This window comes from Rhinoraja longicauda, chromosome 3, assembly GCF_053455715.1.
Source record: "Rhinoraja longicauda isolate Sanriku21f chromosome 3, sRhiLon1.1, whole genome shotgun sequence".
NCBI classification, from domain to species: domain Eukaryota; kingdom Metazoa; phylum Chordata; class Chondrichthyes; order Rajiformes; family Arhynchobatidae; genus Rhinoraja; species Rhinoraja longicauda.
The window spans coordinates 4723469-4751295 of record NC_135955.1 but is presented as its reverse complement, the minus strand read 5'-3'; the positions used below and the strand labels follow the sequence as shown (position 1 = coordinate 4751295).

The following is a 27827-nucleotide window of genomic DNA, read 5'->3' as shown; positions in this document are numbered from 1 at the left end:
AGAGAGAGAAATTCAGATATGTGGCAGAGACAGAGCGAAAGACAGGGAAGGAAATAAAAAAGAGAGATGGGGAGAGACGGAGAGGGGGGCAGGGAGGGAAAAGGGAAGTGAGAGAAAGAAGGGGAGGGAAAGAGAGAGAGCAAGAGAAAGATGAAGGAGGGAAAGGTGGGTGGGGGAGGGTGGGAGAGAGAGGAAGATAGGAGGAGAGAGATGGAGAGATGGGGACAGAGAGAAACAGGTGTCAGAGTTCAGAGAGAGATATATGGTTCTCTAGTTCATACTCCAAAGACGTACAGGTATGTAGGTTAATTGACTGGGTATATGTAAAAATTGTCCCTAGTGTGTGTAGGATAGTGTTAGTGTGCGGGGATCACTGGGCGGTGCGGACTTGGTGGGCCGAAAAGGCCTGTTTCCGCGCTGCATCTGAAATATGAAAAAACAAAATATGGAAAAAAAACTGCACAGAAAGAGGCCATTCGGTCTTGCTGACCAAGACACCTAATTGAGTTAGTGTGTAGGAAAGAACTGCAGATGCCGGTTTAAATCGAAGGTAGACACAAAATGCTGGAGTAACAACGGTGCAGGCAGCATCTTGAGAGAAGCAATAGGTGACGTTTCGGGTCGAGACCCTTCTTCAGTCTGAAGAAGGGTCTGTCTGAAGAAGGTTCTCGACCCGAAACATCACCTCTTCCTTCTCTCCAGAGATGCTGCCTGACCTACTGAGTTACTCCAGCATTTAGTGTCTACCTAATTGAGTTTGTTCCCTTTGCCTGATTTTGCATTGGGCAGGCTAGGGCTGTATTGCTTGGGGTGCAGGAGGCTGAGGGGTAATCTCAGAGGTGTATAAGATCGTGAGGGGAATGTACAGAGTCTTTTACCCAGGGTAGGAGAATCGAGTACCAGGGGCGGCACGGTGGCGCAGCGGTAGAGTTGCTGCCTTATAGCGAATGCAGCGCCGGAGACCCGGGTTGGATCCCGACTACAGGTGCCGTCTGTACGGAGTTTGTACGTTCTCCCCGTGACCTGCGTGGGCTTTCTCCGAGATCTTCGGTTTCCTCCCACACTCCAAAGACGTGCAGGTTTGTAGGTTAATTGGCTTGGTAAATGTAAAAATTGTCCCTAGTGTGTGTGGGATAGTGTTAATGTGTGGGGATCGCTGGTCGGCACGGACCCGGTGGGCCGAAAGGGCCTGTTTCCGCGCTGTATCTCTAAACTAAACTAAACTAAACCAGATTTAAGGTGAGAGGGGAAAGATTGAATAGGAACACGAGGGGCAACTTTTTCCACACAGAGTGGCTATATGTAACGAGCTGTTAGAGGAGGTAGTTGAGTCAGGGACTATAACAACATTTAAAAGACATTTGGACAGGTACATGGATGGGAAAAGTTTAGAGGGATATGGTCGCATGCAGTAAAATGGGATGAGCTTAGATGGGGCATCTTGGACAGCAGGGGCGAGATGGACCGATGGGTGTATGATGGGCAATTGTCTGGCCAATTAACCAATTAGCCCACACATCTTTGGGATGTGGGAAGAAACTAGCCCACGTGGTCACAGGGAGAACATAGAAACTTCACACACACACACACACACACACACGCTCAGATCGAACCTGAGTCTCTGGTGCTGTGAGACAGCGGCTCTGCTAACTGCATCACTTTAGCCGCCCAACACCGCACCGCCCAGGGCGTGCATGACGACTGTGGGGACTGTGCCTTTAAGGGACATCTCCCTGCTGTACTCCAGTGTACGCGGGAGGGGAGAGGTTGGGACGGAGAGTGATCACTATTTAATGCACCACCTTTGCTGCAAACCGCACAAACATTGCGCAGTTGCAGTCATCTTTGCAGTCTTCTTTTTTATTTTGCAGAGCGACAGATTTGCATGCAATTACATTTTGGAGTATTCATATTTTCTTTTAAACGGTGCAGTCCAGTTTGTGGAACCTGCAGTGTGAGCTTGGTCGCTGGGACCTGGGTGGGAGCTGAAGCAACATCTCTGGCCATCGGACGAGAGGGCTAATGGATGATGACTCATGTCTCCACGACACGCAGCCACTTCCTGACTGACTGCACAGAGGGAAATGCACTTGCTCTGCACAGAGAAAAAGGCACAAAGTGCTGGAGCAACTCAGCGGGTCGGGCAGTGTCTGTGGAGAACAAGGACAGGCGACGTTTCGGGTCGGGACCCTTCTTCAGACTGCCTGGCCCGCTGAGATACTCCAGCACTTTGTAACTTTGTTTTGTAAACTAACATAAGTACATACACCGATCATCCAAAACATTATGACCACTGACAGGCGAAGTGAATAACATTGATTATCTTGTTATAATGGCACCTGTCAAGGGGTGGGATATATTGGGCAGCAAGTGAACAGTCAGTTCTTGAAGTTAATGTGTTGGATGCAGGAGAAATGGGCAGGAGTAAAGACCTGAGCGACTTTGACAAGGGCCAAATTGTTCTGGCCAGATGACTGGGTCAGAGCATCTCTGAAACGGCAAGTCTTGTGGGGTGCAGCAGTGGTGAGTACCTACCGACAGTGGTCCGAGGAGGGACAAACCACAAACCGGCGGCCAAGGCTGATCGATAAGCGAGGGCAATGAAGGCTATCCCGTCTGGTCCGAACCGACAGAAGGTCTCCTGTGGCACAAGACACAGAAAATTTTAATGGTGGTCACGGGAGGAATGTGTCACAATACACAGTGCATCGCACCCTGCTGCGTATGGGGCTGCACACGGAGGACCAACAGCATATTAGGCAGTTCGGCACAATGTTTTGGCTCATCAGGTCAAAATGTTTTGGCTGATCGGTGTAAGACATAGGAGGAGAATCAGGCCATTCGGCCCATCAATTCTCCTCCGCCATTCAATCATGGCTGAACTATCTGCAGTTTACCTGCACAAAACTGTCTCAGTTTAGATTCGTTTGGTGCATTCAGTGTGGAAGAAGGCCCTTCGGCCCAGCAAGTCCATGCCGACCAATGATCACCATCCTACACACTAGGGACAGAAGCCCATTAACCCACAAACCCGCAGGTCTTTGGATTGTGGGAGGAAACCGGAGCTCCTGGAGAAAATCCACGGGGAGAAGGGGTTTGATTTGCACGTTATCTAAACAGCAGATAATACCATACATAAATACAATCAAGAAAATGGATGGCTGACGTATCGGGTCGGGACCGTTTCTACCAAAGATACCAGAGGAACAAGTTAGACCACTCGACCCTGAAAACCGTAGTAGGTCACGGTGCCATTTTAGTAGGCAGAAACTTGCAGAAACATATAAAAAGAAAAATAACAAAAATCTGTGAATTGATAAATGAGATATATTCTGCATTTTAATGGTATCATCACACATAGTGTTCCCCCACAACACTGATTACACTGCGAGAGGCAGAGCGAACGACGGTTTTGCCTACTAAAATGGCGGACGTTCCGCTCCTTTGCGTACCACACTCCAATGTAGGCGATTTCAACGGAGTGGTCCATCTTGTTCCTCTAGTATCTTTGATGTCTACAGACTGATTGTGGGGGCGGGGGAGGGGAAGAAAAGAAGGAAAAGAGGAGGGGCAGCATAAAGGGCGGCAGGTAATAGGCCGACACTTTGGGAGGAGCTGTGGTGCAACGGTAGAGTTGCTGCCTTTCAGCGGCGGAGACCCGGGTTCGATCCTGATGTCGGGTGTGTCGGGTAGAACTTGTGCACGGGGTGATTGCTGGTCGGTGCGGACCCGCTGGGCCAAAGGGCCTGTTTCCATGCCGTATCTCTAAACCAAACTAAACTAAACCAAACTGCACTAAAGGTGAGGAGAATTACTTGATGGGCAGATGGTTGGTCAAAGGCCAGACATGAAAAGACAGAAGGTGTGAGACAAAAGGATCGAAGAGTTGCAAATTGTGAAGCTGGATGAAAGAATGTAGGTGGAAGGGGAAAGGGAGGGGAGAAATAGGTGAGAGTGTAGGTGGGACACAGGGGAGAGGGGCGTGCTACCTTAACAGATCATATAATACTATACATTGCTACAATCAAGCCAAACTCAAGTACAATAGGTGGAGCAAAGGGGGAGATACAGAGTGCAGAATGTAGTTCTCAGCATTGTAGCGCATCAGTTCCAGAGACAAAGTCCACTGTCCGCAATGGAGTAGAGGTGAATACGGCAGCACCCTAGCTTATGGAAGGACCGTTCAGAAGCCTGATAACAGAGGGGAAGAAGCTGTTCCTGAGTCTGGTGGTGCGCGCTTTCAAGCTTCTGTACCTTCTTCCGGACGGGAGCGGGGAGACGAAGAAATGTCTTTATGTTGGCTGCTTTCCCGAGCTACAACGCACGGACACACACACACACACACACACATACACACACACACACAACTCTGTTGTATGTCTTGAAGACGCTCCGTGAAAAATAAATCAGGGGCCGAGTAATTGTCATTGAAGTTCATAGTCATACCATTCATAAACACACAGAGCAGGCAAGCAGGCCCTTTGGCTCACACAGTGGTGGAAATCAGCCAACATCTTGCAATTATTGGGCGGCACTATGGCGCAGCTGATAGAGCCGTTGCCACATAGCGGCAGAGACCCAGGTTCGATCCTGATCTCAGCTGCTGTCTGTGTGTAGTTTGCACGTTCTCCCTGTGGGTTCCCTCCAGGTGCTCCCGTATTAGCCGGGACATCCCGTATTTTGGGCTAAATTGGTTTGTCCCGAACGAGATCGCCCTTGTCCCGTATTAGGCCCTGTAGGGGGGCGCTGTAGGCTGGACGTTGTGGGTCCGGACAGTGTAGGTCCGGACGGACAGTGTAGGTCCGGACAGTGTAGGCCCGGAGGCCCGGGCGCCGCCTAACGGGTGGCCGCCATTGGTGGAGCGGGAGCGCGTGGCCACTGGCTGGGTGATGTCATCTTGTCCCTTATTTGGGAGTGAGGTAGTTGGCAACCCCTAGTTTCCTCCCACATCCCAAAGACATTTAGAAAAAATGCCCACTAATGTATTGAGAGTGGATGGGAAAGTGGGATAACATGGAACAAGTGTGAACGGGTGATCGACGGTCGGCCTGGACCCGGTGGGCTGAAAGGAACCTGTTTCCATGCAAAACTAAACTAAACTAAACTAAACACGCACAGCCTGTTGACTTCCTCAGTGAGACTTGTGCCCTTTCCTTTCTCTGTTGAAAGACTTGGCAGTGTTGTGGGCTGGGCACCGATCCACAGCCGTCTGACCTGCCCCTCCCCCACTGTCACCACCCTGCCAACAACATGTCTGTCCCGCAGCTCCAGGTGATTTATACCAGTGTCTATGTTACACCAAGGAGCTTCCTGGTGACATTTCTTCCCTCCCCCCCCCACAACCTCTCCCCCCACACTCAACTCAACTGAAATACCATTTCTGTATTATCCGGTCTGTCGGGACTGCAATGAGATTCTCATTTGCTGTAGCTCTATAGGCCCATTAACTCAATAACACAAAGAAATATACAATAATCAATAATGCAATAAATTCATAATCTGTAATACTTGGTAACCAGAACTTAATACTGGAAAACCCAAATACGAGTACAACCAGAACAGAGTCTGTAGATCGGTGCTGAGGTTGGGCTTTGGTTAGTGTTGTGCAGTGTGGTTAGTGCCCCGGATAGTTGATGGGAACCTGCTGGTCATGGTTCCCAGGCTCCCAATGGTAACAGCTGGATGAGATTGTGGCCAGGGTGGTGTGGGTCTTTGATGATATTTGGGTTTTGTTTAGTATTTTTTTAAGAGATACAGCTGGGGTTGCCAACTGTCCCGTATTAGCCGGGATATCCCGTATTTTGGGCTAAATTGGTTTGTCCTGTACGGGACCGCCCTTGTCCCGTATTAGGCCCGGGGGGCGCTGTAGGCCCGGGGGGCGCTGTAGGCCCCGACATTGTAGGCCCCGGCGCTGTAGGTCCTGGCAGTTTAGGTCCCGACACTCTAGGTTTCCGACCTCTTAGCTCCGGACAGTGTAGGCCCGGAGGCCCGGGGGCCGCCTAATGGAGGTTGCTTAGCAACCCGCCTCCCGGCCCGGGCAGCCGCCATTGGTGGAGCGGGAGCACGTGGTCACTGGCTGGGTGAGGTCACGTGGGGCACGGGGCGGCACACACACACACACACATACACATACATACACACACATACATACACGGACACATACACGCACACACATACACACACACACACGCACATACACACACGCACACATACACACACACACACACACACATACATATACATGCACACACACAGGCACACACACACACGCTCACACACACATACACACACACACACGCAGGCACACACACAAACACACACGCGCACATACACACACACAGGTACGCATACACACACAAACACATATACACACATACACACAGGTACACACAAAACCACACACACATACACATACATACACACACATACACATACATACACACACTCATACACACCTGCACTCACACACATACACTTACATACACACACATACACACACACATACATACACATACACACACACACACACACATACATACATATACACACATACACACACATACATACACACACACACACATACTCACAGACACATACACACACATACACCGCACTCAGATACACGCAAACACACAAGCACATGCACGCACACAGACACACATACACACACACACACACACACACTCATACACCAAAGATTCACACAGACACACACACACCAAGCATACACACACGCACACACACATGCACCCACACAGGTACGCATACACACACATACATCGCACTCAGATACACACAAACACACAAGCACATGCATCCAGATGTGGACACATACACACACACACATATTTACACATACATCACGCACACACACACATACACACACTCATACACCAAGCATTTACACAGACACACACACAAAGTTGTTGACCCATATTGCTCTTGTGCAGCAACTTTACATGAATGTTGGGCAAGTGTCTATAAATGCCGACGGTTGTTGTTGCCGCGGCTCCAGTGGGGATCAGGTGATGCTGTGATGATCTGTTCTGCAGATGTGTTTCCGTTTCTCCCCCCGCCTTGCTTCACCGTCCGCTGCAGTGAGCACTTGCAGTCAACCCGTCGCTTGATTTCAGACGCCCTAGAATTTAATCCCACCCACTATATCCTCCTGTAACTGCAGACCCCCCCATCCCCCCCCCCCACCCCAACCCCCTCAACTCAACACATCCCGCTCCTGCGGGAAGACAGCACGGGTGCTGTCCGTGCGGATTTTACATATTCTCCCCGCGACCGTGTGGGTTTTCTCCGGGTGCTCCGGTTTCCTACCACATTCCAAAGACGTGCAAGTTTGTAGGTTCCTTGGCTTCTGAAACTTGTCCCAGTGTGTGGGATAGAACTAGCGTATGGGTGATCGCTAGTTGGCGCAGAGTCGGTTGGCCGAGGGGCCCGTTCCCATGCTGTGTCTCTAAACTCAAACTTCTGCAAACTTCACACCCACCCCAAACATACACTGGGATTTAGAAGGATGAGAGGAGATCTTATCGAAACGTATAAGATTATTAAGGGGTTGAACACGTTAGAGGCAGGAAACATGTTCCCAATGTTGGGGGAGTCCAGAACAAGGGGCCACAGTTTATGAATAAGGGGAAGGCCATTTAGAACGGAGATGAGGAAAAACATTTTCAGTCAGAGTTGTGAATCTGTGGAATTCTCTGCCTCAGAGTTGCTGCCTCACAGCGCCAGAGATCTGGTTTCGATCCTGACCACGGGTGCTGTCTGTCTGGAGTTTGTACCTTCTCCATGTGACTGCGTGGGTTTTCCCCGGGTGCTCCGGTTTGCTCCCACACTCCAAGGACGTGCAGGCTTGTAGGTTAATTCGCTTCTGTAAATTATCCCTAGTGTGTGTGGGATGGAATTTGTGCATGGGGTGATCGTTGGTCAGTGTGGTCTCGGTGGGCCGAAGGGCCTGTTTCTACAGACGTACACGTATACACACACACACACATGTGCACACATTTACTCCTATGCATACACAGTCACATGTACACTCACACGCACACACACACTCCCTCACAGATACACATACACACTCACACACATGCACAAATTCAAACCACACACACATACTCGCATGCATGCACAGTGACATGCACTCTCACTCACACTCACTCACTCACTCACTCACACACACTCACACACTCGCTCACTCACATGCACACACACACTCACATGCACACTCACTCACATACATATGCACACATGCATACTCACATGCGCCCACACACACACTCACATGCGCCAACACACACGCACACACACACAATTTCGCACACACTCACAGTCGTGGGTCACGGCTTGGATTAATCGTCACCTCTGTCCGCAGGTTCGACACCGGATATCGGGGCAAGTGATGGTCCTGAAGATGAATAAGCTGCCGAGTAACCGTGCCAACATGCTCCGTGAGGTCCAGTTGATGAACCGTCTCTCCCACCCCAATATCCTGCGGTGAGATACTCCCTCTCCTTCCTCCACTCTGCCTTGCCCTCTCCCCCCTCACTCCCTGCTCTCCCCCTGCGACCTTCCCTCTGCCTGGTGTAGTTTTTTTTGTTGTTTTAGTTTTAAAAATAGGGCGCAAAAACAGGCCCTTCGACCCATCGAGTCTGCGCCGAACAGCGATCACCCCGTACGCCAAGACTATCCCATACACACTAAGGACAGTTTACAATTTAACCAAGCCAATTAGCCTACAAACCTGTATGTCTTTGGAGTGTGGGAGGAAACTGCAGCACCCGGATAAAACCCATGCAGCTCATGGGGAGAACATGCAAACTCCATACGGACAGCACCCGTAGTCAGGATCGGACCTGGGTCTCTTGCGCTGTGAAGCATCAACTCTACCACCGCGCCACCGTGCCACCGTGCAGCCGAGATCTATGGCTAGATCATGGAGTACTTGAGATAGTTTACAGACACAGCATGGAAACGGGCCTTTCGGCCCACTGATTCCACGCCAACCATCGACACACTAGTTCTACGTTATCCCACTTTTGCATCCTCGACACTTGGAGCAATTTACAGAAGCCAATCAACCTACAAACCAGCACATCTTTGGATTGTGGGTGGAAACTGGGGATCCTGGAAAAATACCCATGCAGGTCACGGGGAGAACGTACAAACTCCATACAAACAGCACCCGTAATCAGGTTTCGAAATTGGAATGGTAACTTACCAGATTTATGAAGTGGAATGTTTGTTATATTTTATTATCATTGTCACGTGTACCGAGGTAAAGTTTTTGTTGTGTTCTGTCCAGTAAGCAAAAAGATGACACATTATTACAATTAAGCTATCTATAGTGTACAAATACAGGATAAAGAGATGACGTTTAGTTCAAGATAAAGTCCAGTAAAGTCCGATTAAAGACAGTCCGAGGGTCTCCAATGAGGTTGGTGAGGTGTCAGGGCTGCTCTCTAGTTGGTGAGAGGATGGTTCAGTTGCCTGAATGTGTTCTAGTCAATAGCTGGGCAGCTGCAAATCCTCTATAGATAGGTCTAGCAGAGGATTTCCCTCGATAGGTTCCTGATCCACTACAGATCCGCCAACTTAGAAGGTCAGGGGAGCAACTTTTAACTTGGACGAGGTGCAGGGTAGAAAGGGGGTAAAACAAAGGTAAGCACAGCAATGGTGGCTGAGCTATCCCAGCATGCACAGCAACCATGAAAGCCCTCCATTCAGCTCCAGGCACACTTGTCCCAACGGAGTTCTGTTTTGTTGCTGTTGGAATGGGTTAAAGGTCTGACCTTGTGGAGAATTCTCTCTCTTCATTCAGAGAGAGTGCAACTAATTACATAGAGAGAGAACCACTAACGTATCTGCCTCCACCACCATCCCTGGGGGCCCGCACATAGGGTTGCCAACTTTCTCACTCCCAAATAAGGGACAAAAGGTGACGTCACCGCCCCGCGCCCCACGTGACCTCACCCAGCCAGCGGCCACGTGCTCCCGCTCCACCAATGGTGGCCGCCTGGGCCGGCTGGCGGGTTGCCATGCAACCTCTGTTAGGCGCCACCCGGGCCTCCGGGCCTACAGCAGCCCCTGGGGCTGCAGTGTCCAGTCCTACAGTGTCCGGGCCTACAGTGTCTGGGCCTACAGCGCCCCCTGGGCCTAATATGGGACAAGGGCGGGACAAACCAATTTAGCCCAATATACGGGATGTCCCGGCTAATACGGGACAGTTGGCAACCCTACCCACACATCTCATGGAGTCATAGAGTAATGAGGTGTGGAAACAGGCCCATCGGCCCAACGTGCCCACACCGACCAACATGTCCCAACAACACTAGTCCCACCTGCCTGCGTTTGGCCTGTATCCCTCTAAACCTGTCCTATCCATGTACCTGTCTAAATGTTTCTTAAATGTTGCGATAGTACCAGCGTCAACTACGTCCTCCAGCAGCTCGTTCCATATACACCATCCTTTGTGTAAAAACGCTACCCCTCAGGTTCTTATTAAATTACAAAGGACGGCACAGTGGCGCAGCGGTAGAGTTGCTGCCTTACAGTGAATGCAGCGCCGGAGACTCAGGTTCGATCCTGACTACGGGTGCCATCTGTACGGAGTTTGTACGTTCTCCCCGTGACCTGCGTGGGTTTTCTCCGAGATCTTCGGTTTCCTCCCACACTCCAAAGACGTACAGGTATGTAGGTTAATTGGCTGGGCAAATGTAAAAAATTGACCCTAGTGTGTGTAGGATAGTGTTAGTGTGCGGGGATCGCTGGGCGGTGCGGACCCGGTGGGCCGAAGGGCCTGTTTCTGCGCTGTAGCTCTAAATCTAAAGAATCAAAATGTTTCCCCCCTCACCTTAAACCACCGATATGTCCACTGGTTCTCGATTGCCTTGATTGTAATTTTGTATTGTCTTTCCACTGACTGGTTAGCACGCAACAAAAGCTTTACACTGTACCTCGGTACACGTGACAACTAACTAAACTAAACTATCCACATCAGAACAAAAGGCTACCGCATACTAACAAAACACCGTCTTCCTGGTGTACACAGCCCTGCCTCTGCGATAAACAAGATATCCACATTGCAGAGGTGCAGTCACATCTTGTAGCTCCAGGAACAGGCCAATTAAACCCTGCCCGCCGTGACCAGATTGCCTGCCGGGATTTATAAAATGAACGGCGTGCCGGCCGCTCTCTCAGGGCTCCCGCAGCTGCCTGCCGGATGTTTGTGAAGGTTTGAACAGGTGCTGAATGAGGCAGCGTGAGCCAGGGGCCCGGGAGGGGACAGGGCCATGTTCGGGTAACGTGAGCGGTGATATCCACCGTCTGTTCCAACACGGGACTGCGGGAGAGGCCATCCCGGTAAACCAAAACTGTCCTTAGCCTCAGGAGGGCACTGGCATCCCGGACTTTTGTTCAGTTCACACAACCTATTCAGGCTATAACCACATCAGCCTATTGAACACTACAACCGTCAAATGGGCTCCGAACGGCATCATCCACATCATCGACCCTCATCCACGCCTTCATCACCTCCCGTCTGGACTACTGCAACAGCCTCCTCTATGGCGCACCCTCAAAAATCATCAGTAAACGTCAATACATTCAAAACTCCGCTGCCCGTCTACTCACCCACTCCCCGATCCGTGACCATATCACCCCCGTCCTTTACAAACTCCACTGGCTCCCCATCCCCCAGAGAATCCAGTACAAAATCCTCCTCATGACCTACAAAGCCCTCCATAACCTGGCCCCATCCTACCTGACTGACCTCCTCCACAGGCACACTCCCACCTGCACCCTCCGCTCTGCTGCTGCCAATCTCCTATCCCCCCCCATCCAGACCAAACTCAGATCCTGGGGGGACAGGGGTTTCTCCATCGCTGCTCCCACCCTATGGAACTCACTACCCCAAACCGTCAGAGACTCCTCCTCACTCACCACATTCAAAACATCACTGAAGTCTCACCTGTTCAGTACTGCCTTCAACCACTGAAGGTCACCTCACCTTCTGTCTCCTTTCTCTGTTCGTTTACTTATTCATCTATTTATTCACTTCCCTATGTTCTTTAAATCCCTGTAAAGCGTCTTTGAGTGTATGAAAAGCGCTATATAAATGTAATGCATTATTATTATTATTATCATCATGAGGACATCATTTTGGGCTTTGCACCACCATTATTTATTTTGTTGGCTGTTTGTCCCCATTTCTACACACATACACATACACACACACACACGCATACACACACACGCACACACACACACACACACGCATACACACATGCACACACACACACACACACACACACACGCATACACACACGCACACACACACACACGCATACACACACACGCATACACACACGCACACACACACACACGCATACACACACACTCACACATACACACACGCACACACACACACACACATGCATACACACACACACACGCACACACACACTCATGCATACACACATACACACACGTATACACACATGCACACACACACACGCATACACACACACACACTCATGCATACACACACGCACACGCGCACACACACACGCACACACACACGCGCATACACACACACACACACGCATACACACACACACACACACGCATACACACACACACACCCACGCACACACACATGCACGCACACACAACACACATACAGTATATACACATACGTACAAACACATATATTTTCATACATATGCACACTCACATGTGTGTGTATTTATGTACAAAACAAAGGGTGTGTGTATATATATATGTGTGTATTTGTATATATATATATATTATACCAAATTTGAGATTTTCGACTCTTTTAAGTCGGTGATTTACAAAGCTAAGCTCTGGAATGCGCTCTCTGGGTAGAAATAGCCACTGTTAGAGTTGGTAGAAACAGTTTTCTTCAACTTATTGGTCGGCTAGATGTTCCTCAGGCATCTCCATGGACTCACAGAGTCACGCTATGTTTCTTCTCCTTTCATCACTCTCTCCATCCAGCGCGTGCAGTTCTCATGCACAATGTACATCACACTGACGTATGGCACATACGCACGTGAATACACATACGTACACACGCTCGCTTGTAACAGCATGTACACATACCGCATGTGTGCCCACACACATCCCATTTTCCTATTGTGGTCAGACAACATGGTGGTTGTTTTGAAATACTGCAGAAGTAAAAGACTGAAGACAGGTAAACTCCTCCTCTCACATATACCCACTTTTCTCTTTTACACCTGGTAGTTAACCCTTGAGGCCATCAATACAGCACAGGAACAGGCATTTCGGCCCACAATGTCCGTGCTGGACATGATCATGGAGTCATAGAATCATGGAGTTATACAGTGTGGAGCAGGCCCTACGGCCCAACATGACCCACGCTGACCAACGTGACCCCTATACGAAATGTGTAAATTTCCCCGGTGTGGGACAAATAAAGGAATATATTATTATTATTACTAGTTCCACCTGCCTCCATAATGGCCCTTGTCCTTCTAAGCCTTGCTTATCCATGTACCTGTCCAAATATTTTTTGAACGTTGTGAATAAACCTGCTTCAACTACCTCCTCTTGCAGCTTGTTCCAGATACCCACCACCATTTGTGTGAAAAAAAGTTCTCCCTCAGGTTCCTACTAAATCTTTCCCCTCTCATCTTAAAGCATATGTCCTCTGGTTCTTGATGCCCCTACTCCAGGTGAAAGAGTCTGTGCATTCACCCCATCTATTCTTCCCATGATTTTAATCACGAGTGTAAAGTTGCTGCCCCACAGCACCAGAGACCTGGATATCTATCCTGACCACGGGTGCTGTCTTTTTCGGAGTTTGCCCGTTCTCCCTGTGACCATGTGGGTTTTCTCCGGGTGCTCCGGTTTCCTCCCACGTCTCAAAGACGTGCAGGTTTGTAGTTTAAGTGGCCCTCTGTATCTTGTCCATAGTGTTGAGGGTTAGAACTGGTCAGCCATATGGTCATAAGTGATCGGAGCAGATTTAGGCCATTCGGCCCATCGTCTACTCTGACATTCAATCATGGCTGATCTACCTTTCCCTCCTAACCCCATTCTCTTGCCTTCTCCCCATAACCTCTGACACCTGTCGGAGTGTACACGGGTGATCGCTGGTCGGCGTGGACTCGGTGGGCCGAAGGGCCTGTTTCCACGCTGTATCTCTAAACTAAACCTCTATAAGATCACCCCTCAGCCTCCATGGATCCGTGTGGATTGAGGAGAGGCTGTGATGCTGTCTGTATATCGACTGCACAGCTTATAACAGTGCCAGAATAGTGATGGAGATACATCCTTGGCCCATGGCAGTGTGCATAGCCCAGCCGGCAGGAAACCTCCAAGTGGCTACAAAAACAAGGAATTCCCATGGATTCTCTTAACCCGTTGAGTCTGTTTTCCATGTGCTTTAAAAAAAAATCTTTCTGGGTTCTGGGTATTGCTTGCAAGATCTGCATTTATTATCCATCCCTAGTAGCCCACCCGAAGACCCTGTTTCCATGATGTACCTCTAAACTAAACTAAACTAAACTAATCAGTTGGAAAGGTGCTGGTGAGGGCGGATTAGTTCAGAGATAAAGCATGGATAGAGGCCAACTCGCCCACACCGACCTTCAATCACATGTTCACACTCGTTCTATGGTGCAATGGTTCTGTACTGAGGTACAGTGTAATTCATTTTTGTGTAGCATTCAGTACAAGCATCACATAAATCATGATAGCAGAATTAGGCCATTCGGTCCATCGAGTCTACTCCACCACTCAATCATGGCCAATCTATCTTTCCCTCCCAACCCCATTCTCCTGCCTTCTCCCCATATCCTTTGACATCCGTACTAATCAGGAACTTGTCAATCTCCACCTTAAGAATTTAGGTACATCTTGCAGAAGCATCAGTCACAAGTGTATATAGGGGTTGCCAACTATCTCACTCCCGTGCCCCACATGACCTCACCCAGCCAGCGGCCTCGTGCTCCCGTTCCACCAATGGCGGCCCCCGGGCCGGGTGGCGGGATGCTATGCGACCACCGTTACGGGCCTACAGTGTCCAGCCCTACAGCGTCCGGACCTACAGCGTCTGGGCCTACAGAGTCCGGGCCTACAGCATCCGGGCCTACAGTGTCCTGGCCCACAGCATCCGGGCCTACAGTGTCCGGGCCTACAACGTCCGGGCCTACAGTGTCCGGGCCTACAGCATCCGGGCCTACAGTGTCCGGGCCTGCAGTGTCCGGGCCTACAGCGTCCGGGCCAACAGTGTCCAGGCCTACAGTGTCCGGGCCTAAAGCGTCTGGGCCTACAGCGTCCGGGCCTACAGCATCCGGGCCTACAGTGTCCGGGCCTACAGTGTCCGGGCCTACAGTGTCCGGGCGTACAGCGCTCCCCTGGCCTAATACGCGACAAGGGTGGTCCCGTACGGGACAAATCAATTTAGCCCAAAATACGGGATGTCCCGGCTAATACGGGACAGTTGACAACCCTATGTGCATAGCAGTAGTACACTGAGACAGTGTACAGAGTCGCCAGATTTGGCACCATTTTCAAGACCCAGTTGTTGTAAGTGCAGAGTTTCTCAACCTGGCCATGAAGGCCTGTTGTCCTTACAGGGTTGGCCTGGCCAAGCTTGGCCGTGGTGTCCTCCACCGCTGCTCCACCGCTGCAGGCCACGTGCGGTCCATGCGCTCGGCCTCTTGGAGCGGCACCCGGTCCAGCCGAGCCCCAGGCTGCTGCAGGGCCTTCAGCGGCCCACTCCCCTGTCGAGAGTGTGCACGGCTTCTCGCAGTCAATCTACTTACCGGCCCTCCATCTGTCTCCTGCCGCTCTGGGCGGGCGGGCGGGCTGGGCCTTCCCACGGGTTCTTGGACCGCGGCGGGGGTTACCCCACTTTCTCATCCACTGCTCACGTGCTAGGGATCAGCCAATCATCCCTGTCCCACCTGCAATTGGTCCAAAACGCCGCAGTGAGACTCCTGACGGGTACCCGTAAAAAGGACCACATCACCCTGATTCTGGCCTCTCTCCACTAGCTCCCAGTACAGTACAGAATCAACTTCAAGCTCCTCCTATTCACATACAAAGCCCTAAATGGGCTCCCCCCCCCATATCAAAAATCTTCTAACCCACCACTCTATCTCCAGGTCCCTCAGGTCGGCCGACTTGGGGCTACTCACTATCCCGCGGTCTAGGCTTAAGCTCAGGGGTGACCGCGTTTTTGCGGTTGCAGCTCCTGGACTGTGGAACAGCATCCCAGTCCCCATCAGAACTGCCCCCTCCGTCGACTCCTTTAAGTCCAGGCTCAAAACCTATTTCTACTCCCTAGCGTTTGAGGCCCTCTGAGGAGGCGCTGTGAACTGTTTATGTATGTGCTGTTATGTTTGTGTGCCATTGTATGTTCGTTCTTAGTACCTGAACTGATGTACAGCACTTTGGTCAACGTGGGTTGTTTTTAAATGTGCTATACAAATAAAATTGACTTGACTTGACTTGACTAGGGATAATTTACAGAGGACAATTAACCTACGAACCCGCACGTCTTTGGGATGTGGGAGGAAACCGGAGCACCCGGAGAAAACCTGTGCATTCATGGGGAGAACGTACAAACTCCACGCAGACAGCACCTGAAGTCAGGATCGAACCTGGGTCTCTGGTGTTGTGAGGCGGCGGCTCTACCCGCTGTGCCAACGTGCCGCCCTTATTCACATGGTGTTGAATGGAGTGCAAGAATTCAATGACGCAAACACACAGGGCTCACAAAACTCTTCTGTCTTCATTTTATTACGTTTAGTGGCTTATTACTCAGGCTTTGAACATGGACTAATCAGTGTGTTTGCTTTTCTCTAGGTTCATGGGTGTGTGTGTACATGAGGGGCAGTTACATGCTCTAACGGAGGTAAGTGGTGTGTGCCAGCGATTGTGTTTAATTTAGTTTAGACGTTTAGTTGAGACATGCAGTGTGGAGACAGGCCCTTCGGCCCACCGAGTCCGTCCATGCCGACCAACGATTACCCCTGCACCAGTTCTATCCTACACCTGAGGGATGTTACCAACATGGAACAATGTTACCAAAGCCAATGAACCTGCAAATCTGCACACCTTTCGAGTGTGAGAGGGAACACCTGGAGGAAACCCACAAAGGTCATGGGGAGAACGTACAAACTCCATGCAGACAGCACCCTTGGTCAGTATCGAACCCTCGAACCTAGGGCACCGTGAAGCAGCAACTCTGTCCCTGAATCTGGAGGTGTGCACTTTCACACTTCCATATCTTTTGCCTGGTGGGAGAGGGGAGACGAGGGAGTGGTCAGGCATAAATGGAGCCAATGGAAGGGACTCTGTCTGAAGAAATGTCATGATCTGAAACGTCACCTATTCCTTTTCTCCGGAGAGGCTGCCTGACCCGCTGAGTTACTCCAGCTTTTTGTGTCCACCTTCGGTTTAAACCAGCGCCTGCAGTTCCTTCCTACTCAATGAAATGGGGTTTGGTTAGTGTGATGGTCTGGGCTGCGTCCACACTTGGCTGCAACATCTTATGGCCTTGGACGGAGCTGTTGGTGAGGGTTGTTGGGGCCAGGCCGAACTTCCGATGCCTTCTAAGGAATTGGGGTCGTTGGTGTGCTTACATGGCCATTGCTTCAATATTGGGTGGTCCAGGACAAACTGTTGGTGATATTTACACCTAGGAATTTGAAGCTTTCAACCATCTCTCCTTCGGCACCATCAATGCACACTGGAGTTTGCGTACCACTTCTCTTCCCGAAGTCGGTCACGATTTCCTTTGTCTTGCTGACATTGAGGGAAAAGTTGTTGTCTGGACACCAGGACACGAGGTTCTCAATCTCCCGACTGCACTCCGTCTCATCATTATTTGATACCCGGTCCACACAGGTGGTGTCGTCTGCAAATTTAGAAAAATTGAATTAGACAATAGACAATAGACAATAGACAATAGACAATAGGTGCAGGAGTAGGCCATTCAGCCCTTCGAGCCAGCACCGCCATTCAATGCAATCATGGCTGATCACTCTCAATCAGTACCCCGTTCCTGCCTTCTCTCCATACCCCCTCACTCCACTATCCTTAAGAGCTCTATCCAGCTCTCTCTTGAAAGCATCCAACGAACTGGCCTCCACTGCCTTCTGAGGCAGAGAATTCCACACCTTCACCACTCTCTGACTGAAATAGTTCTTCCTCATCTCCGTTCTAAATGGCCTGCCCCTTATTCTTAAACTGTGGCCCCTTGTTCTGGACTCCCCCAACATTGGGAACATGTTTCCTGCCTCTAATGTGTCCAATCCGCTAATTATCTTATATGTTTCAATAAGATCCCCCCTCATCCTTCTAAATTCCAGTGTATACAAGCCTAATTGCTCCAGCCTTTCAACATACGACAGTCCCGCCATTCCGGGAATTAACCTAGTGAACCTACGCTGCAAGCCCTCAATAGTAAGAATATCCTTCCTCAAATTTGGAGACCAAAACTGCACACAGTACTCCAGGTGCGGTCTCACCAGGGCCCGGTACAACATTAGAAGGACCTCTTTGCTCCTATACTCAACTCCTCTTGTTATGAAGGCCAACATTCCATTGACTTTCTTCACTGCCTGCTGTACCTGCATGCTTCCTTTCAGTGACTGATGCACTAGGACACCCAGATCTCGTTGAACATCCCCTCTTCCTAACTTGACACCATTCAGATAATAATCTGCCTTTCTATTCTTACTTCCAAAGTGAATAACCTCACACTTATCTACATTAAACTGCATCTGCCATGTATCCGCCCACTCACACAACCTGTCCAAGTCACCCTGCAGCCTTATTGCATCTTCCTCACAATTCACACTACCCCCCAGCTTAGTATCATCTGCAAATTTGCTAATGGTACTTTTAATCCCTTCATCTGTCATTAATGTATATCGTAAATAGCTGGGGTCCCAGCACCGAACCTTGCGGTACCCCACTGGTCACTGCCTGCCATTCCGAAAGGGACCCATTTATCCCCACTCTTTGCTTTCTGTCTGTCAACCAATTTTCTATCCATGTCAGTACCCTACCCCCAATACCATGTGCCCTAATTTTGCCCACTAATCTCCTATGTGGGACCTTGTCGAAGGCTTTCTGAAAGTCGAGGTACACCACATCCACTGACTCTCCCCTGTCAATTTTCCTAGTTACATCCTTAAAAAATTCCAGTAGATTTGTCAAGCATGATTTCCCCTTCGTAAATCCATGCTGACTCGGAATGATCTTGTTACTGCTATCCAAATGCTCAGCAATTTCGTCTTTTATAATTGACTCCAGCATCTTCCCCACCACTGATGTCAGACTAACTGGTCTATAATTACCCGTTTTCTCTCTCCCTCCTTTCTTAAAAAGTGGGATAACATTTGCTATCCTCCAATCCACAGGAACTGATCCTGAATCTATAGAACATTGAATTAGGTTTATACATGGCTGATCAGTCATGGGTGTACAGGGAGAAAAGAAGGGGACTGAGAACGCATCCTTGCGGAGCACCAGTGTTGAGGATGCTGGGTGCTCCGGTTTGGTCCCATGCCCCAAAGACGTGCAGGTTTGTAGCTTAATTGGCCTCTGTAAAATTGCCCCTGGTGTGTCGGACACAGAGTTTTATAGGTTTAAGATGAGGGTAGAAAGATTTCATAGGAACCTGAGGGCTGACATTTTTTACATTAATGGTGGGGCATGTGGAGAGATAGTAGTTGAGGTAGGTACTATAACAACATTTAAGAGACATTTGGAGATGGGTCGGATAGGTGTAGAGGGACATGTGCCAAGCGCGCGCGTGCAGGTGGGACTAGTGTAGATGGGGGCATGTTGGTGGGTGTGGACAAGTTGGCCCAGGAGGGGCTGTTTAAATGTAGTATGACTCGATGACTCAAACTAGTGTATGGGGGATAGATGGTCGGCGTAGACCCGTTGGGCCAAAGGGCCATGATTCCATGCTGTATCTCTAAACTAAACACCCTTCAGAGCTGCCTGGGAACGTGCTCCTACATGAAAGGAATGTGGGAACATTTACAAAGCCATGCCAAGCTATTCTAGTTCTGCAAAATCATCCGAGCTGTGTATCGGTGAGTCCCGGCAGGCGATAAGGTGGTTGTTTTCCAGTGAAGGGGCGTGGAGGGATGGTTGGCAAGAAATGAAGATTTTACTTTCTCTCCGAATACATGCTGGGGAGAATGTCCTGGGAGTTAGACACAGTCTGAAGAAGGGTCTCGACCCGAAACATCACCCATTCCTTCTCTCCAGAGATGCTGCCCGTCCCGTTGAGTTACCCCAGCTTTTTGTGCCTATCTTTGGTTTAAACCAGCATCTGCAGTTCCTTCCTACACAAATATGTCCTGGCAGTTCCTTGTTGCAGTTGGCCTGCTTGTCTCACTTTCTCTGAATCAGTCATGTGGACCCTGCCTGGGGAAGTCCCATAAACCTCTCTGCCTTCCCTCGCATTCTCCTCACTGCTACTCCCTGACGCCTTAGAACATGGAGCATGGGGCAGTACAGCACAGGAGCAGGCCCTTTGGCCCACCTTGTCTGCTCCGACCCTGTAACCAAATTTTTAGTTTGCGGTTTTATGGTCGCGCAGTGGCACAGCGGTAGACTAGCTGCCATAAAGCGCCGGAGACAGGGGTTTGATCCTGACTGCGGGTGCTGTCTGTGTGGAGTTTGTACGTGCTCCAGTTTCCTCCCACACTCCAAAGACGTGCAGGTTTGTAGGTTAATTGGCTTTGGTAAAACTGTAAGTTGTGCACCGGATAGTGTTGATGTACGGAGCGATCGCTGGTCGGCGCACAACTGATTGGCCGAACTGTGAGTTTCCGTGCTGTATCTCTGAAGTCTGAAGTCTAAAGTTTTAGAGATACAGCGTGGAAACAGGCCCTTCTGCCCACCGAGTCCGCACCGATCTGCGATCGCCCTTGCACTAGTTCTGTCCTCCACACGAGGGACAAACGTATAAGATTATTAAGGGGTTGGACACGTTAGAGGCAGGAAACATGTTCCCAATGTTGGGGGAGTCTAGAACAAGGGGCCACAGTTTAACAATAAGGGGTAGGCCATTTAGAACGGAGATGAGGAAAAACTTTTTCAGTCAGAGAGTTGTGAATCTGTGCAATTCTCTGCCTCAGAAGGCATTGGAGACCAATTCTCTGAATGCATTCAAGAGAGAGCTAGATAGAGCTCTTAAGGATAGCGGAGTCAGGGGGTATGGGGAGAAGGCAGGAACGAGGTACTGATTGAGAATGATCAGCCATGATCACGGTGAATGGCGGTGCTGGCTCGAAGGGCTGAATGGCCTACTCCTGCACCTATTGTCTATTGACAATTTACGGAAGCAAATTAACCCACAAGCCTACACGTCTTTGGGATAGGGGAGGAAGCCGAGCACCCGGAGAAAACCCATGCAGTGGTCACGGGTTTAGGAGGTGCTATCCTCCGAACAGAGTAACCCAGGGGGTAGTCCTGAAGAAGGGTCCCGACCCGAAATGTATGTTCTCCACAGATGCTGCCTCATCCACTGAGTTAATCCGGCACTTTGTGTCTTTCTGGGGTACCTTAGGTTAGATTTATTATTGTCGTATGTAGGTTAATTGGCTTCTGTAACATTGTAAATTGTCTCTAGTGAGTAGGATAGTGCTAGTGTACGGGGCGATCGATGGTCAGCGCGGACTCGGTGGGCCGAAGGGGCTGTTTCTGCACTAAAGTCTAAAGTAAAAGTCTCACTTGCGTTTGCCTTTGTTCTCAGTACATAAACGGAGGGAGCCTGGAACAGGTGCTGGCCAGCAAGGACCACCTGTCCTGGTTGGTCCGCATCAAGATTGCACTGGACATTGCCAAGGGCCTCTGCTACCTACACTCCAAGGGGATCTTCCACCGAGACTTGACGTCCAAGGTAACAACAACACCAAAGCCGCAGTGAAGTGCACCGAGTCAGAGAGTGATGTGCAGTTTGGAAACAGGCCCCTCGGCCCAACTTGCCCACATGTCCCAGCTACACTAGTCCCACCTGCCTGCACTTGGTCCATATCCCTCCAAATATGACGATACGATACGATACGATACGATACGATAGAACTTTATTTACCCCAGGAGGGAAATTGATCTGCCAACAGTCATAAAAACACAACGTGTACGGAACGAGCAGCCTGAGGAGGTAGTTGAGGCAGGTATTATCGCAACGTTTAAGAATCATTTCGACAGGTACATGGATAAGATAAGTTTAGAGGGATACTAGACCAAGTGGACCCGTTGTGCCCAAACCTCTCCTGCATTGGTGCAGCCAGCTCTGTCCTGGGTTGCCCCCTCGACTCAGTGCAGGTGGTGAGAGAACGTACAAGCTCCGTACAGACAGCACCCGTAGTCGGAATCGAACCCGGGTCTCCGGTGCTGCATTCGCTGTAAAGCAGCAACTCTACCACTGCGCCACTGTGCCGCTAAATCATAGATTTAGGGCATGGATATATGGTAGATGCACAGTCTCGTGGCGGAGTAGGGGAATCAAGAACTAGATTACCTAGTTTTAAGGTGAGAGGGGAAAGATTTCATAGGAACCTGAGGGGCAACTTTTTCACATGTGTGTGGGTGTATGGAATGAGCTGCCAGAGGAGGTGGTTGAGGCAGGTGCTCTACCAGCATTTAAAAGACATTTGGACAGGTACATGGATGGGGAAAGGATCAGAGGGGTATGGTCCAAACGTGGGAAGGTGGGACTAGTGTAAATGGGGCATCTTTGTGGTGGGCATGGGCAAGTTGGGGCAAAGGGCCGGTTTCCATGCTGTACGGCTGACTCGATGGCTAAGTCGAAGCGTTGATGATCTTTCTTTGCGATTGCTTTGTCTTTTGACCTGTGTTATTGCTGCTTTCGTTTCAGAACTGCCTGGTAAAGTGTGAGGATAAGTCGTACACTGGCGTGGTGGGAGACTTTGGCCTTTCGGAGAAGATCCCAAATTACAGGTGAGCAAAGCTAAGCTTAAAAGGGTTGGCAATTCTCGGCAGGGCGCTCACGGTGGAGCAGCGTTAGAGTTGCTGCCTCACAGCGAATGCAGCGCCGGAGACCCGGGTTCGAACACGACTAAAGGTGCCGTCTGTATGGAGTTTGTACGTTCTCTCCCCGTGACCTGCGTGGGTTTTCCCCAAGATCTTCGGTTTCCTCCCACACTCCAAATACGTACAGGTATGTAGGTTAATTCGCTTAGTAAATGCAAAAAATCTCCCTAGTGGGTATACGGTAGTGTTAATGTACGGGGATCGCTGGTTGGCGCGGACCTGGTAGGCCGAAGGGGCCCTGTATCCCTAAACTAAACTAGATAAACTAAATGAAGATCATAAATCTGGCAGATGCCGGAGAGGTGAAAAAACAGCATGAAACCTATTGGGGGAAAAACCCATTAAGCTGGAAAGAGTGCGGAACAGATTTACAACAGGATGTTGTCAGGTCTTGAGGGCCTGAGCTACAGGGAGGGGTTGGGCAGGCTGGGACTCTTTCTCCTGGAGCGCAGGAGGATGAGGGGTGATCTGATGGAGGTACATAAAAGCATGAAGGGAATAGATAGAGTGAATGTGTTCAGTCTTTCTCAGAGAAACAAGAACCAGAGGACATGGGTTTAAGGTGAGAGGGGCAAGATTTAAAAGGAACCTGAGGGGCAACATTTTCACTGAAGGTGGTGGGTGTATGGAACGAGCTGCCAGAGGAGGCAGTTGAGTCATTTCCCTTCTCCTTATTTTCCTACTGCCTATAACGTATTCACTCTCTTAGCTCCATCAACCCCCACTTGATCCTTTTTGTTCCATGAACTACACTAAGATAGTTTACACAGAACTGTCTACCCATTGCCAAGGGTGGTGAATCTGTGGAGTTCATTGCCACAGACGGCCCTGGAGGCCAATTCAATGGGTATTTTGTAAGGCGGAGATTGTCAGATTCTTGATTAGTACGGGTGTCAAGGGTTATGGGGAGAATGGGGTTGAGAGTGAAAGAAAGATCAGCCGTGATTGAATGGCGGAGTAGACTTGATGGGCCGAATGGCCTTACTCTGCTCCTGGAACTTATGAACCCACCAACTTGCATCTCTTTGGGATGTGGGAGGAAACCGGAACACCCGGAGGAAACCCACGCGGTCATGGGGGGAACGTGCAAACACCGTGCAGACTGCACCCGAGGTCAGGATTGAACCCGGGACCCCGGCGCTGTGAGGCAGTGACTCTACCGCTGCGCCACCGTGCCGCTTCGCTTTGATTGAGGCTGAAATTGGCCAACTTTCTCCAGGAGCTCCGCTCCAGACCTGATGAACAATTGATGGGGAGGTTGTCACATCTATGTAGAGAGGCACTGCAGGTGCCGGTTTATACCGAGGATAGACACAATGTGCTGGGGTGACTCAGCAGAGCGGGAAGGCAGCATCTCTGTTCTTGGGGAGAAGGTAAAACCGGCTCGTGCGGGGCTGAGGAACGATGGTGTTGGAGGCTGTGGAGGCCAGACATCCTGAAGTGATGCATTTATTCACAAAATGCTGGAGTAACTCAGCGGGTCAGGCAGCATCTTAGGAGAGAAGGAATGGGTGACGTTTCGGGTCGAGACCCTTCTTCAGACTGATGTCAGGGGGGCGGGACAAAGGAAGGATATAGGTGGAGACAGGAAGACAGAGGGAGATCTGGGAAGGCGGAGGGGAAGGGAGGGACAGGGGAACTATCTAAAGTTGGAGAAGTCGATGTTCATACCACTGGGCTGCAAGCTGCCCAAGCGAAATATGAGGTGCTGTTCCTCCAATTTCTGGGGAGCCTCACTATGGCACTGGAGGAGGCCCATGACAGAAAGTTCAGACTGGGAGTGGGAGGGGGAGACATCAGTCTGAAGAAGGGTCTCGACCCGAAACGTCACCCATTCCTTCTCTCCTGAGATGCTGCCTGACCTGCTGAGTTACTCCAGCATTTTGTGAATAAAAATCATCACTTCAGGATGTCTGCCCTCCACAGCCTCCAACACCATCGTTGGCGGGTTTGATGATCATGTCGGGGTTGTTGCAGAGTGAGCAGAGGGCTGTACCTTCGCAGGGGGTGAGGTTAGAGTAGATAAGGGGCAAGTAGAAAGTTAAAGAAGGGTCCTGAACTGACCCGTCGTCCATCATCTTTCTCCAGGGATGCTGCCTGAACCACCGGGTTACTCCAGCATTTTATGTCTCTCTAGGTTCTCACAGTTCTCTGACTTCGCCCTTTAAATGGTTCAAAACACTCATTAAAACATAGATACATCGAACCAGTACAGCACTGCAACGGGCCCTTCGGCCCACATTGTCCATGCCGAACATAATGCCAGGTTAAATGAGTCACCTCTTCCTGCACATGATCCATATCCATCCATATCCCTCCATATCCACGAGCCCGACCAAAAGCCTCCTAAATGCCACTATCATATCTGCCTCTGTAGAGTCATACAGTCATGCAGCGAGGAAACAGGCCCTTCGGCCCAACTTGCCCATGCCGACCAACATGCCCCATCTACATGAAGAGAGACACAGAGTGCTGGAGTAACTCAGCGGGTCAGGCAGCATCTCTGGAGAAAAAGGATGGGTGACATTTTGGGTTGGAACCCTTCTTCAGACTCAAGGGACCCCACCGGAAACAGCACCCATCCTTTTTGGGTCGAGACCCTTCTTCAGAATCAGTGTCCCGACCTGAAACGCCACACTTCCTTTGTCTCCAGAGATGCTGCCTGACCTGCTGAGTTACTCCAGCACTCTGTGCCTATCTTCGGTATAAACCAGCATTTGCGGTTATTTTCCACACACATGCCCCCTTCTACACTGGTTCCACCTGCCCATGCTTGGCCCACAACCTCCTACGCCTATCCTATCCATCCCATGCTGCACTGTTTTATTTTCTGACTGTGATGTCTTGCTTGCTTCCAAAGATGAATCATTTAGACCTCACCGCCCAATTTCTTGCATTCCCTCGATGCTAATTTCGCTGTTGAATGAACCGGTTCGTGTAGTCAACATCTCTGATGCCAATTAGTGACCGTCTGGGATTCACATCGTGTTCTACATGTTACGCAATGCCCACAGTAGCTCTGGCAGGACATGGGGGAGTACCTTGGACAGGAGCTGCTGGGAATTGGAGCTTGGTATGGATGGAGGGACTGCTCCACTCCCCAATCCCTCACGTCCGTTTGAGTAATCGAGTCCCTTCGGAAACAGGCCCTTCGGCCCAGCTCATCCACGTTGGCCAAGGTGCCCTTATCTAAGCTAGTCCCTTTTTCCCCACGTTTGGCCCGTATCATGTGCACAAACAAAGGACTTTTTGGAACATAGAACAGTACGGTACAGAGATGTGCTGCGCAGTGGCACAGCGGGAAAGTTGCTGCCTTACAGCGAGACCCGAGACCCGAGTTAAATCCTGAGTACGGGTGCTACCGGTACAGAGTTTATACGTTCTCCATATGACCATGTGGCTTTTCTCCAGGTGCTCTGGTTTCCTCCCACAGTCCAAAGACATACAAGTTTGTAGGTGAATTGGCTTCTGTAATATTATAAATTATCCTAGTGTGTAGGATAGTGCAAGTGAATGGGGTGATCGCTGGTTGGCGTGGACTCGGTGGGCCGAATGGCCTGTTTCCACGCTGTATCTCTAAAGTCTATAAAGTCTAAAGGGTCTGGCGGCATCTCTGGAGAACATGAATAGGTGACGTTTTGGGCTGAGACCCTTCTTCAGACCAAGAAAAGACACAAAGTGCTGGAGTAACTCAGCGGGTCAGGCAGCATCTCTGGAGAAAAGGAATAGGTGACGTTTCACAGAGTGCTGGAGTAACTCAGCGGGTCAGGCAGCATCTCCGGAGAACATGGATAGGTGACGCTTCACAGTGTGCTGGAGTAACTCAGCGGGTCAGTCAGCATCTCAGGAGAACATGGACAGGTGACATTTCACAGAGTGCTGGAGTAACTCAGCGGGTCAGTCAGCATATTTGGAGAACGTGGACAGGTGAAGTTTCACAGAGTGCTGGAGTAACTCAGCGGGACAGGCAGCATCTCTGGAGAACATGGATAGGTGACGTTTCACAGTGTGCTGGAGTAACTCAGCGGGTCAGGCAGCATCTCTGGAGAACGTGGACAGGTAAAGTTTCACAGAGTGCTGGAGTAACTCAGCGGGTCAGGCAGCATCTCTGGAGATCATGGATTATCTCTCGGGATTAGCAAAGGGTTAGAGACCATGGGCTCCGTCCGTTAAGGGGTACTTAACAAAATTTGGGAGCTAAAGCAATACTTAATAAAAGGTGGCCGCAGTTGGGACGTTTGATCGGCAAGGTGGACAGTGTACGATCCCAGTGAAAGGGTTAAGTGGACTCCAGGAAGTGCTGTGCCGAGTTGGCTCGGAAAACCCCAGGCTTGAGGCTTTGTCGCGCTACCTGCGTTTCTGGCCCTCTCACCTGAGTCTGGGCCCACAGTGTCCCTCGCGTTAATACGACTTGTAGAGACAGGGGCGGAGGGCAGGGGGAGGGGGGGGTGGAGATGGACACAGGGCTCCCAGCAGGTACCACAATAAACTCAGCGGGATATGCCCGGGGAGAGAGCACTTCCCTCCCTCCTGCTGCCTGCCATCTTCCTGACCACTCTTGCTATTGAGGGCGTGCAGCGTAGGTTCACGAGGTTAATTCCCGGGATGGCGGGACTGTCGTATGTTGAAAGAATGGAGCGACTGGGCTTGTTTGGTTTCTGTCTGCCAACCAATTTTCTATCCATGTCAGTACCCTATCCCCAATACCATGTGCTCTAATTTTGCCCACTAATCTCCTA

General features: G+C 50.3%; 1 protein-coding gene across 1 annotated transcript in view; it reads left to right on the top strand.

The window, feature by feature from the left end:
- LOC144611919 (dual specificity testis-specific protein kinase 2-like) overlaps window positions 1–27827 on the top strand; it is a 138879-nt gene that overhangs the window by 63607 nt on the left and 47445 nt on the right. The window contains exons 2-5 of the mRNA XM_078431248.1: window positions 8384–8505; window positions 16870–16918; window positions 21788–21934; window positions 22913–22995. Coding sequence (XP_078287374.1) covers window positions 8384–8505; window positions 16870–16918; window positions 21788–21934; window positions 22913–22995 — 401 coding nt within the window. The remainder of the gene's footprint in view (window positions 1–8383; window positions 8506–16869; window positions 16919–21787; window positions 21935–22912; window positions 22996–27827) is intronic.